Source organism: Manis pentadactyla, chromosome 2, assembly GCF_030020395.1.
Source record: "Manis pentadactyla isolate mManPen7 chromosome 2, mManPen7.hap1, whole genome shotgun sequence".
Taxonomy (NCBI): domain Eukaryota; kingdom Metazoa; phylum Chordata; class Mammalia; order Pholidota; family Manidae; genus Manis; species Manis pentadactyla.
Genome location: NC_080020.1, coordinates 194,404,852 through 194,419,527, shown reverse-complemented (window position 1 = coordinate 194,419,527; position 14,676 = coordinate 194,404,852). Strand labels below are relative to the sequence as shown.

General features: G+C 33.8%; 1 protein-coding gene across 22 annotated transcripts in view; it reads right to left on the bottom strand.

Moving 5' to 3' along the window:
• The window catches only part of NRXN1 (neurexin 1), a 1,068,016-nt gene that overhangs the window by 671,422 nt on the left and 381,918 nt on the right, over positions 1 to 14,676 (bottom strand). For all 22 annotated transcript variants that reach the window (XM_057497228.1, XM_057497214.1, XM_057497215.1 and 19 more), the window contains one exon: positions 124 to 425. In XM_057497228.1, coding sequence (XP_057353211.1) covers positions 124 to 425 — 302 coding nt within the window. The remainder of the gene's footprint in view (positions 1 to 123; positions 426 to 14,676) is intronic.

Below are 14,676 nucleotides of genomic sequence, written 5' to 3'. Positions count from 1 at the left end.
GATAAAGCTAATTTTAAGTGACTCTGAGGAGCCCTATATCATGTTGTTAGGGTTGTCAAGTACCACACATACAGCTATAGCGAGAAACAAAGCCAGTTACTCTCTTATCCACTGCGCTGTTACCTGACGCAGATTCCTGGTGACTTTCACATCATGCCAGGCATTATCATTAAACTTCCCATTCACGGGCTCCACTAGTGCTTCAAAGGCCCCTGATCCCAAATTAATGACCAGAGAGACAGCTCCATTTTTCAGGGCAAGATTGACATAATCAGCTGATTTCCCGGTGTGAAGCATCAGTCCATTCCTCTGAAGGGTTTTAAAGGACAGAGTTATTTCATCACTGCTGCTTTGAATGGGGTTTTGAGACAAGTCGTAGCAGAAGTATTCAGATCCCTTGAAAGTGGCAATATATTCTTCTTTTCCTAGAGGAAAACAGATACATGCGTGCATAAGTAAAGAAATATACTATGTAAATAAGTAGATCTTAACAAAAACAATTATCAGTCCCCAAATGAAGTCTTTGTCTAATTAACATTCTTGACAAAAGCCCTGTCAAAGACAGTCAGATGGTACTGTAGATGGCAGTATAGTTTTAATAAACCTTAGCTATAGGGCCATCAAATGCAATAAATAGCTAAAGCTGACATTCTTTAAAATTCAATTAATTTTTAAGTATCACTGCAAGAATTCTGATCAGAGAAAGTGGTTCTGTGAATCTCCGGGGCACAAATCATGTACCATAAACACATATTGGATGGTTCTACTTTACTGGCAACAATGGGTTCCAACGTGTTTGCAACATTCTCTCCAACCAACTGAGGCATCATTTCAATTTTCAGTGAGACATTTATATTCAAAGATCTTCTCAGTGAAGAGCCAAATATTTTCATCACTGAGAAACCATAACAAATTACTTGGTGAGGGGAAAGCAAAGAGGAAAAAAAGAATTGGTTTGGAATTAAATAGATCTCCTATAAAGCATATACATTTTTTTTCTTCTAGATGGTGAGCGCATGATAGAAAGCTTAATGGAGTCAGCTGGATTGTTGATTCATTGCCTGATTTTACCAAGCAGAAGGGTAGGGCTGGCTTATACTAAACTGGTAAGAATTCTAGCTCATCATCATGGCAATAGCATATAAATGAAGTCGCAACATTTTCTATACATTTCAATTTTTCCATATTTAGTAGCAACAATGTGGATGACACAAGATGTTAGACAGATCAAACAGAAATGTGGCTGTTTGGAAAGAGCATTCTTCTCCCAATAACTGAGTTTGACCAAAGGAAGAATATAAGCCAAAACCTCCCTCAAGTTCTTAAGTTGTGATGGTATTGTGCCAAGAAAAATGAGAATATCTGACCTTCAGTCACCTTCTGATAAACTATCAACATAGAATTGTAAGTGGCACTGGGGAATCTTAAAGATCATATACCAAAAGAGATCTCACTCTTACCTTGGCAATAGGTTTTTACCTCAGGGCTCTTTTCATTTGATAGTCAAATAACTCACATCTTTGCATCAAAGTTCAAATTAAGGTATCAGTGCACCAATGCCCAATGACCTTACTCCCTGGATGCAAAAAGTACCATAAGAGGCTACAAGGCAGGGCACTGAATAAGACAGTGAGAACCTAGGGACTTTCCAAGAGAGTGAACCCTTGAGGAATAATCATTGCCTACTAGTCAACTGTTGATGAAGACTAGTGTCAGGTCAAACCCACCACATTCTGAGGCACAGTTATAGCAAGGGTAACCCAATCCAGACTGTAGGGGTTGTTCCCATTCATACACTTAAAACATTGGTTGAGCACCTCCTAAGTGTTAAGCCCAGTGCTAGTCTTTATGGGTAATGGAATGAATAAGGCTGATCTAATTCATGTTCCTGAAAGTTTGCAGTTCAGGTGCCTGCTTTCCTGGTCACTTCAGTATGACAACTGACTTGACATTGGGAGCCAGCACAATTAAACATTTTTGATATACTCAGGAAAAACAAAAGTAAGCCAAAATATGAATTTAGACCTAGCTTGGCTAATTGCTAACTGCATTAGGGGCAATTATGCACCTCTTAAAATCTCAGTTTCTGAAAGTGGTTAGTGATATCAATCATTCAGGATAAAATGAGATAATGTCTGTATAAGCATCTGACAAAGTTGGTAGGCACTAGAAATAGTAAATGTTTTCCTGTCTGCCTGCCTAATTAATAAATGTGATAAATAATCTAAAACAAATAGCATATGTCATATTTTACTATGAAATCTAGAATATTCTCTTTAAGATCAGAAACAGACATTATTAACATGCTGTACTTGAAGTCCTAGCTAATGAAGGAAGACAATACAAATATAGGAGCATTGTGAAGATTTTAAGTGAAAATAATATCATATGAGCAAATATTATTCCATACATTGAAAGACTAAAATAACCTTAAAAAAATACCATGTTTAATAAGATATTTCAGATTTCAGGGTTCCAGGTACTGGGGACAATCAATATTTTAAACATACATAAGCTAGTCTATAGATTCAATGAAATTCAATAAAAATTCCAATGATTTTTAAAAAATAAATTTGAAAAGCTGATTCTCTAATTTTTGTGGGAAAAACAGCCCAAAAAAGCCATAATATGACAGAGAAAGATGGTGAAGGAACTTTCCCATGTAAACATGGACATTTGTTAGAAAATTATGTTAATAAAGATAATGCATTAGAATAGACAAAAGGGGGATAATAAAGATAATCATACTAATAGAAGAGGAGGGAATACTTCCAAACTCATTTATGAGTCCAGTATTACTCTAACACTGAAACTGAAAACACTACAAAAAAGAAAACTACAGAACAATATATCTGATGAATATAGACAAAAAAACTTTCAACAAAATATCAGCAAACCAAATTTTAAAATATATCAAGAGGGTCATTCATCACAACCAAGTGGGATTTCTTTCAGGGATGCAAGGCCAGTACAATATCCACAAGTCAATCAATGCAATGTGATAACCACATTAACAAAACGAAAAATAAAAACTATACGATTGTCTCAATGGATGCTGAAAAAGCATTTGACAAAATTCAACAGCCATTCATAATAAAAACCTAACAAATTGTGTAGAGGAGGGACATACCTCTACATAATAAAGGCCTATATGACAAACCAACAGCCAACATTATACTCAATGGCAAAAACCTGAAAACTTTTCCTCTAAGATCAGAATAAGACAAGGATGCCCACTCTCACCACTTTTATTCAACATAGTACTGGAGATCCTAGCCATGGCAATCAGATAAGATATAGAGATAAAAGGCATCCAAATTGGTAAGGAAGAAGTTAAACTGTCACTATTTGCAAATGATATGATACTATATATAGAAAATCCTAAAGACTCCACCAAAAGACTGTTAGAACTAATAAATGAATTCAGCAAAGTTACAGGATACAAAATCAATATACAGAAATGTGTTGCATTCCTTTATACTAATAACAAACTAGCAGAAAGAAAATCAAGAAAACAATTCTATTTATAATTGCATCAAAAATAATAAAATATCATCTAGGAATAAATATAACCAAGGAGATTAAAGACTTTTACTCTGAAAACTATAAGACACTGATGAAAGAAACTGAAGAATATACAAGAAAAAGGAAACCTATCCTATACTGATGGATAGGAAGAATTAACATTGTCGAAATGGCCATCCTGCCCAAAGCAGTTTACAGATTCAATGAAATCTTTATCAAAATACCAATGGCACATTTTTACAGAACTAGAAAATGTTATTGTAAAACATATATGGAACCACAAAAGATCCTGAATAACCAAAACAATCTTGAGAAAGAAAAACAAAGCTAGAGGTAACATGGTCCAAGATTTCAATCTCCACTACAAAGCTACAGTGATTAAAACAGTATAGTACTGTCATAAGAACAGACCCATAGATCAAATCGACAAAATAGCCCACGGATAAGCCTGTATATACATGGCCAATCTATGACAAAGGAGCCATGAATAAACTATGAGGAAAAGACAGTCTCTTCAATAAATAGTTGAGAAAACTGGAGAGCTACATGTGAGAGAATGAAACTAGGCCACTATCTTACATCATACACAAAAATAAACTCTATATGGATTAAAGGCTTAAATGTAAGACATGAAACCATAAAACTCTTAGAAGAAAACATAGGCAAGAAGCTCATGAACATCTACATGAGAAACTTCTTCCTGGATATGAGTCCATGGGCAAGGGAAACAAAAGCAAAAACAAACATGTAGGATTATACCAAACTAAAATGTTCTGCACAAAAAGGCAACCTACCATATGAGAGAATGTATTTGCAAATTACATTCCTGATAATGAGCTAATATCCAAAATATATGAAGAACTCATACAACTCAGCACTAAAAATAAAAGTAATCTAAATAAAAAACGGGCAGAGAACCTGAATAGACATTTTTCTGAATAAGACATACAGATGGCTAACAGAAAGATGAAAAGATGCTCCACATCACTAATCATCAGGGAAATGCAAATCAAAACTATAATGATTTACCACCTCACACCAGTCAGAACGGATGCTATCCAAAAGACAAGAAATAGTAAGTGTTGACAAGGATGTGGAGAAAAGGGAACACTCCTGCACTGTTGGTGGGACTGTAAATTGGTCCAGCCACATGGAAAACAATATAGCGGTTCCTCAAAAAACTAGAAATGGAAATACCATATGACCCAGCAATTCCACTTGTGGAAATTTACCCAAAGAAGACAAAATCACTAATTTGAAAAGATATGCACACATATATGTTCACTGCAGCATAATACACCATAGCAAAGATATATAAAAGGACCTAGAAAGTATTATGCTAAGTGAAATAAGTCAGGCAGAGAAAGACAAATACAGTATGATTTCACTTCTATGTAGAATCTAAAGACACAAAAAGAACAACAACAAAAAAATAGACACATAAATATGGAAAACAGACTACTGGTTACCATGGAGAGGGGGCTGGGAGATGGGTGAGATAGGTGGAGGGGATAAAGAGGTATAAATTGCAAACTCTAAAATAAATTAGTCATAGAAATGGAAGTACAAGATATAGAATATAACCAAAAATATTATAATATCTTGATGTGATAACAAGGGGAACTACAATTACCCTGGCAAGCATCTAGTAATATATATAATTACTGAGTCAATATGTTTTACATCTGAAACCAATATTATTCCAATATAGTAACTTTATTCCAATAAAAAATTAATAATTTTAAAAGGTAATAAAACTAAAAATAATCTTAAGCATATCTGAAAATGATTTATATCAACTCAGGCACTGCAGATAAGTGAAGAAAGTATAAATAGATCAAGTAATGGTTCTGGGACAACTGGTTATCTATTTGAATTAAGTGAACTTGAACCTTAAATTATTTTGTTTATACAAATCAATTCACCATGGACTAAGGATATAAATTAGTGAACCAAATCTGTAACTATTTTGTAAGACAAGAAATTATGTAATGTAAGACAAGATAATGATGTATAAAGGATTTGTTAAATAGGCATAAAAAGCACTAATAAAATATTGATAAATTCAACCACATTAAAATTAAGAATACCTATTCATCAATAATGTCACAAGAAATAGCAAGAATCTAAATAAAAAATTTAAGAGAAAATATCTTCATGCAATTTTAATCTGCAAAGTACTATAATACAAAGTACTCTGATTAATCAGTATTAAAAAATAAAGGTAAACAACTGGAGAATGAGCAAAAGAAAGGTACAGTGATTTCATAGAAAAATAGATATACATTTGCCCTATGAGTAAATGAAAAGATGTTCAATCCTATGAGTCTTCAGAGAAAGGCAAAACAGTCAGATTATTTTCAGATACCATTTCAGTGAAGCCATAGACTTGACGAAAAAATGAAGAGAAAAATTCCAGATTTTAGAAAAGCATGGGTAAACAGTAATTCTTATCTATTGCTGATGACAGTGGTGATGAGATGGAAATTGACAAACTGCCATATAAGCCCTGTTTGGCAATATGCAATCCTGTGGAAATGTCCCATATTATAAAGGTCTTAGTACTTAAAAAATGGTTACCATAATTGATAAAAATAACATTCCTCAATTCTTTTCCATTCATTTCTCTCTGATCGTTTTTCCAAACATTTGATTATAAGAAGTCAAATGAATTATTCTAGGTCATATACATACACATGCATCATATAAAGAGAGACCCACTGATGTGAAGATCATATTTGCAAATTTTCATCCCTACTGAATATTCAGAATAGGTCTCTGAAAGACAAGGAGTTTTAGAGACCCTCCTCTGGCCCAACCCTTTAATTTGCATTATTCAGAAAGTAGGCTACATGGAATTTAAATTACTATCAAATTCAGAATGTGTGAGTTAACAGAAGCAGGACTAGAATTTAGCTTCTGACTACCCTTAAATAATAAAATAAGAAAGTTTCAGGGCTTGAAGCAATTTGGTGTAGTTAAAAGGCTATAGCATTTTATCCAAGTGACCTCATATCATTCCAAGTTTGCATAATACAAAATTTGTTTGCCAGATAATGTGGCAGTCAAAGGAAAAAATTGAAAACAGAGTTTGAGATTTGTTAGATGACAAGCTTTGAAGTTATGAGTTTTGATGACATACACCATGATATTGCTATTATTTAAAAATGAAAATATATCACTCCTTTTATATTATTTAATTTCAAATATAGGTAATTCCAATTTGCATTAATATTTTGGAAAATTCACTCTGTAGAAAATATCTTTATGTAAAAATTCCATAAATGTGACATGAATTTAAGCATACAAAATATTTTTGCTATGTTCTTGTTCATGAAAGAATATTTATACTATAAGAAAATATATTAATTAGTCTATTTTCTACACTATGAGAGGACTATACTTTCTCCAATTCTTTGTCTTCTATGGTATAACCTTTGACATTAAGTTGTGTGCTATGTCTAATGCAAATACCAAGCAGCACAGAGAAAAGTTATTTGTGCTTCCAGGCTGAAAATTTAAAGAATGGACTGATGCCCATTTGAAAATATAAGTCCCGAGTATCTTGTGCACTTCTAATATATGCTAAAACAATGAGTATCAAAAAGAAATTAGATATACAGTAATATGCATTTCAAGAAATATTTGTATCCAGGATATACAAATCAATAAGATAAAAAAACTAGAGAAAACATTTGAACAGATACTGTATGATAAAAGGATAGCCATATGAAAACATGTCCAACTTAGTCTTCAGAGAAACTCAATCTAACCCACAATGAAATATCAGTACATTAGACTACAATGAATAAAATAAAAATGAGAAAGACAAAAAATGCCAAGTGTATGTAAGGATGTAGAGCAACTGGAACTTTTATACTCTACTGTTTGGGACTACTTTTTTTATATTGCTTGACAATATCTTTTAAAGCTGAATATCTACCTACCCTATAACCAAGTAATTCAACTTGTAAATATACAACCAACAAAATGCACACAAAGATCATCAGAATAACACTGGAATATTTACAATAGCACTCTGCATAATAATCTCAAACTGAACCTTACTGAAATGCCAATCAATAGTAAAATGGACAATAAATTGGGTCATAGTTACACAATGGAATATTAAACATCAATGAGAATATATTACCCACAACTATGCACAAAAAATATAGATAAATCCCACAATAATAACACTGAGAATAGAAATCCAGACACAAAGGAGAACATATGATTCCATTTACATAAAATGTTTTAAAACAGGCAAAACTAATCTCTACTGTTGTAAGTCAAAATAATGGTTATTCTTGGTAGAGATGAAGGGGGAATTATATGTGTTTGTGCAATTCCTAGTACTCAAACTTTATTTCAATAAAACAAGTTAAATAATCCAGTTTAATTTGGATGATTGTAAAGAAAACAAATTCATCTGATAAAGTATTTTCTTCCTGATTAACAGGGTCATATGAGCAAGACCCTACTCGTATCAATACTACTTTTGCTAGTAAAAACTAAAATAATGGCAATAGTAATAACATATATTACGTAACATTTAAAACTTTTCAATGCATATTAATATCCCTTAACACCATTTGCTTTTCAGAGCAACTTCTAAGGTTTAGAAAAAAATATATACATAGATACATATATATATGTGTGTGTGTATACACACATATGTATATGATATAAGTATATGCTTCATGGATATATTTATAACTGTTTGAGGGACCGACCATACACTAAGTATGCTGAATAATGGATCAATGTCAAGATGAATCGGGTCTCTATTACTAAACATAGAAATATTGTGATATAATTACAGAAACAATTAAAAAATAAAGAATTAAAAAATTGAAGCATTTTTCTAATATTCTATATTAAGTTTCTTTAATGTTGCTGTGCAATTGGAAGAAGAGATCTAATATAGTTTCATTTGATCATTTGATTTGGGTCCTATATTTTTTTCAACCCTTCAGTAACTTAGATGGAAATACACAGTTCTCGCTCATCAATTTTCCAACAGACAGTTCAATGGAAAAATTGGAATTCTATAAATTATTGTTATGCTGATTGGATTTGCTGACTTTGATAAAGTTAAATTTGGTAAGAATAAAACTGAGTCCCATTCTCAGGTCCCAAACCACCTCAAGAAATAGTATATAGGAAAAATGATTCCCCAGACACAACAGATTAAATAAATAAAGCAAAATCTTTTTTTTTTTGAGGATTTAGGCCGTGAATTAACAGTGTGATGGACACACTAAAAAAAGTCCATCAAAGCATGGATTACATTCATGAAAGTACTTAGGACAGAGACGGGATGGTCTTGTGTTTCATTGCTCGTCAACACACACCTGCTATCATACTCTAATTTAGATAAGCTGGAATGTGTTTGGATATATGCTAAAATGATAAAAGACTTCCAGATTACATAAGGTAATATTAAAAAACTCTCTAAAGGAAAGAATTAGGGGATAAATGACAGCATTTTCAAATATCAGGGAGGATATCCCCTAAAAGAAAAACTACATTTTGTATGGAATCAGGAGTATAAATAGAATCAAAACACAAAAGCTATGGGAAATAAATATCTCAATATAATGAAGACTTTCTAAAAGAGTTATCCATTGGTGAGCCATTCTAAATGATAGAAAACAAATTAATCATCACAGAAAGTATTTAAACATAACTGTACCACTTAATTTCATATGATAGAAGGTACTCAATCATTGGATGGTAGATTGTACAAATGTATCTTTTTCAGTAACAGTAATTACTGATTTTCACTTTATGGAGAGGGATGTCAAAGAGAGGTTAAATAGCTTGGTAAGTTCACAGTGAAATGGATTCTCAACTTTAAAGTTCATTGAACTTCTGTACTAACTGAATGATCTGCAAAGGAATGACCCTATCTCCTAAGGACAAAGATTCTTATGGACAGAGAAGTCCCAGTATTCCTACATGTTTTCCTATGCCAAGAACCTAGCTTACCTTATTGTTATTGAGTATCTTGCTTTGCATATACACAATCCAAATCACACAGGTTTTTAAGGTTTTACTATATTCCTATGATTCTAAGATTGTATTCAACCCAAACTAAAATCAATATGTGAAAAAAACAAATGAACAAAAATAGACATTTGAATGAGAGGTTTGCTTCATTTGCTTTACTATTTTAGAAGTCAAATATACAAGAATATTGTGCCAAAACATCCTTGACTAAACACTAGAAGTTTATATTATTAAATTAAATAAGCCTGGCTGTCAAAGTATAAAGATAAAACAAGTTTAGAAAAACTGGCAAGTCTGCCTGTTGAAAATCACATCAAGTTAAATCCTCAGTCCTTAAGAAATGTAACAGAAAACAGCATCACTTTATTTGCCACAACTTAATTTAGAAATTAAAATAAGTGTTTTATCATTATAAGGAAAAATAAGAATAGCTCACATTTCCTTAGATTTTCTACCAGATGCAATGTTATAAATCATTTCAAAATTCCCAAACATGATTCAACTTATGTAAATTCAGAGGCTAAAATCCATTGTTTGTAGCAAGAAATGCAGCTTTATAAAATATTCATTATTCAGTGTTTTGTTTCACTGTAGGTATACCTCAAGGCAGACAATCTAGAAGTAGGTTGTCAAGCATCCATTAGATAACCTGAAAAATTAGGTGTATTCTTAATGATGATATACCTGAGGTCATTAAATAAGAAAGCTAAAGAAGACTTAGATGTTATTAGCACAATGCCTTCATTTAATAGATGAAGAGAATGAGGGGCAAACAGATAAAATTATTGTCACATAACTGGAGTAGAATCAAAATATAACCCTTACCTTTTTTATTCTAATCTCATGCTTTCTCTTATTGCTCAGATATTACCATGCAATGAACCTCTAATTTCATGACTGAAAACTAAATGCAGCTTAAACTTGAACATATTTTCTCAAAAGAAAATAGGACACAATCCAAAATTCTAGTACAACAATTTTCCAATCGTATTGTGCAACCGATTTGCATTTGTTTAAACAACTGCAGGTGCTGAGAACTGAACAGCCCACTCTATGCCCATCAGGGCTGATGACCAGTTAATTCTGCACAAATCACATGACTCACAGGAAAAGTAATAAACAAATATATTCAGGCATTCACCAGGTGTGCAATATTGCAGTTTTGCATGAGGCCTGCTAAAGTTCAACTCCCAACAACTGAATTTATGATTACTAGACTCTAGAATCTTTTAACCTGGAAGAAACCAGTGATACAATCAAAATGAAAGCATAGCTTTGTGAATACAGACTCTTTACAAAGAAACTCTAATGAACTTATGATTTCTTTGAGTGCCAATTTAATAATTACTCTAATAAAGAAGTAAATTACATAACATATATGTATATACACATAATTATAGGGATATATAATTATATTTATAACAGATATACAGATATTCTATATTTATAGAAAATGCCCATTTATACAACAGATAGAGAATAAATAGTTTCAGGTATGAAAACACCTTATTATCAATTTGGTCAGGAAAATATATATCAAACAATTTGTCTGCATAAGCAGGCTCCAAAGAGTGGCTCATTTATACCATTTCTGCTTTCTCTGTAGAATCAGAGTGGAGCTGCCTCTAAAATTCTGTATTTGAGCTAATCAAATATTTTGGCCACATGGTAAGTTGTTCCACATTATAGAATATACATTTTTTTTTACAGATACATATTGTGGCATACTGGAAGACAAAAGCACAGTGGAGGAGAACTTCCTAGGAAAGAGCGAAGTGTTGGTTAAAGTGGAATTGCTTAAAAAAATATTATCCTTTAAAACATGGAACCCAAAGTGTGCTCTGGGGAACAGCATCCCAGGCATTGCTTGGAGCTTGTGAGAAATGTTCATCTCAGAATCCCTCCCCAACCTACTGGTGCAGAATCTGTATTTTAATGAGATCCCCCAGGTGATTCCAGTGCACATTAAACTGTAGGAGTCCTATTGTTCAATCAGATTCTAGATGCTGAGATTTGGAGTATCTCCTAAGAATCATAAGGGGTGTGTGTGTGTGTGTGTGTGTGTGTGTGTGTGTGACATCTGAGTTAAGTAAAAAAGACAAAATGTTTTGATATCAAGGCATTTCTCTTAAGGAATAAACATCTAGATCAGATAGTTTACACCTTTTGATTAGAAAAACAAAGACTGAAAAAAATAAAAAGAATCAGAGAAAGCTGTTCAGTGTGTATATGTGTTAACTATCTATTTAATATGCATCCCAGCAAAGAGTCCAGTCATGAAATCACTGGAGATAATCTCTGAATTCTTATTCTCAACATGTTTCATCTTTAGGCACTATTACAACAGAATTTTCTATAGGTTTGGGAATTTTGTACTACTTGTCTGAATAAATCTAAAAGGTATATATCTCCTGCAACAGTCTAACAAGTCATCATTACTGGTAAATATACTTAATGAGGTTCACAAAACTGCATTTATATCTTTTTGGCTCATCCATTGCTGAAGCTGAAAACAAACTGTCATGCATTCTAGATGGGACCTGACTCAGTGAACACCGATAGGCCTGGGCTGTCACATTTCTACTTACTATAGTTAAGTGAATTTGGAACAATTTCAAGTCAATAATATCCATTGAAGGGGAAAATATACACTGATAAATACAGTCTACTACATTTAAAACAAGAATGGCAATTCCTTAAAAGAAAGAACTAAATTTATCTTATCTTGGCACCCCAGCAGCTTAGAAATGGGAATAAACAATTGACAAATATAATGTAGAATTAAGCTGGGATGAGAAGCGATGTACATATGTAACATCTGCTTGGATACGTTTTTTGGTGTTTTATTTGATTGTGTGTGTGTGTGTGTGTGTGCGCGCGTGTGTGTGTGTGTTTTAGATGGTTTACTAACTTCTTAAATAACGCAAAGTGGTAAATCAGAATAAACTAAGATCAGCATAAACTAGGAACACTTGGATTGTAGAGTCCTGTTATTGGCATTGGGAGAAGAGAAGGGATGCTGGAAACCCACGGCACATCTTCGATCTTAAGAGAAAGAATATTGAATCCAAAAGTCACACATGTAAAGCATATAGTACTGAAAGTGGAACTGAGAGGGAGATTAATAATCATTCAGGCATCGCTCATTTTACAATTATATGTAAGATGTCCACAATTTGGATACAGCATTTTTAGGATTAGAAATACATCAGTTAACAAGACTCTCAGGGTCTCCAACTCTCATCAAATTAGTGAGGAAAATATAACCACAAGTAAGTACACAGTCATATGGACATTGAGCAAACACAAGAGTCCAGTGAGAGAGGAAAATGGCTAGACAAGGTGATTGATTGGATGACCAGGAAGGCCCTCTCAGGAGATGACATTTAAATGTAAACCTGAATAATGAGGGGTCACTTGGGAAGATCTGGGCAAAGAGATTCCCTAGAAGAAAGACCTCAAAGTGCAACTTCCTGAAATGAGAAAGCATTTGGTTCATTTCAGGAACTGAAAAAATTCCAGATACCATTGCACATAGTGAAAGAGGAGCAACACGGTATGAGATCAGATCCAAGGCTAGGTCATGTAGAACCTTACTAATCCTATGCAAACTTCTGGAGTTTTATTCTATATACAATGGGAAGCCATTGGATTATTGTAGGCTGGAAGTGGCATGATTTGATTTACACTGTAAAAAGATAAGACTGGTTTCTTGGTAGCAATGGGACTGTGGGTATGTATAGGAGTGGTAGCAATGAGGGCAACACTTAGGAAGTTACAGACCATAGAAAGACGGTCCGTAGATTCAAACACAGCTGGGTTTGAATGCCACTCTCACGTTGTGAGTGCTTGGATAGATAATTAGTCACCTTAAAAATCGCAGTTTTCTCACCGGTAAATGGGGGCAATAGTCCTAGGACCTATCTGACAAGGTAGTTGTGAGGATTAAATAATATTATGTATATTTTATAAGTTTATTAGAGTCCTAAGTGATGGCATATATTCATGGCATATAAACATGAAGAAGTATTCATGAATTTATCACATTTCTTCAGCCACTGCTTTCAAACATGCACTGTCACTTTTTGCCATCTCTTAACAATGTCTTGAGCAGAATCACTGAATTTCTGGTCACTTTTGGTTATTAAAACCTCAGTCTAATTTACAACTTTAACCCAAGATTTGATGTAAATTTCATTCCTTATGTCACAGTCTGAGCTGAGGAAGGGAAGACATGGCATAGCTCTGGCCATCTGTCTTAAGAATGAGCCCTTCTTGCATTTTCTGAATCTGAGAGACAGACAGACAGAGAGACTGAAATTTAAATTGAGACTGAGATTTTACTGGCTAAACCTGTTTCATCCTCTAGCTCCAAATGGTCATACAAAACCGCATAGCATCTGGCTACTGTAATCCTGTGGCACAGCAAGTGGCCACCTTCTGAGGTCTTCTTGAGCCAGACTGCCCAAGCCTCAGCCTAGTGGAGTGTCCGACTCACAGAATCCTGGCTACCCTAAATGTCGAGAGTGTAGGGCACACCCTTGTCAACTCTTTCCACCCTGCCAATTCCCTTCTCCCCTCCTCAGAAAGGCAGAGGCCAGTAAGCAAGTCTGATAGAGACACTGCCATGCATAGGAGGAATACAGAATGCAGGCCTTCACTTTTTGCAGGCATGTTCAGGCTCCACATGTGATTCTTAGGAGTCTCTTCTCTCAATCAGCTGGAGCAAAAGAAGCACACTTCTCCGTGAACACTACATTTTCACAGGACCTATGACCTAGTGGCTCTTTTCTCCCTGTTTCCTTGTCAATGATCAGATAGACAGGGAAGGTGGGAAGTGAGGAGACAGACTGTACATTAGGAGTGGTGGAAGGGTCAGTTTTGCGGTCTTACACGAAGTGCTGAGGGAGATAATTGGCCAGGTTTTAGAAGTTCTCTTTATAGTAGAGGTTGCTTAAATTCTTTTGTTTCAGGGGGCTTTCATCAATAATTCTACGATGAAAATTTTTCCTAAACATGCTATTAGATACATAAAATCGTACCTGACATATGGTGGGCAACCAATTACTAATTATTATTAGCATTATTATTAAAGTAACTACTACATTTTAAAGAACTGCTCAGCAGTTTAATAAA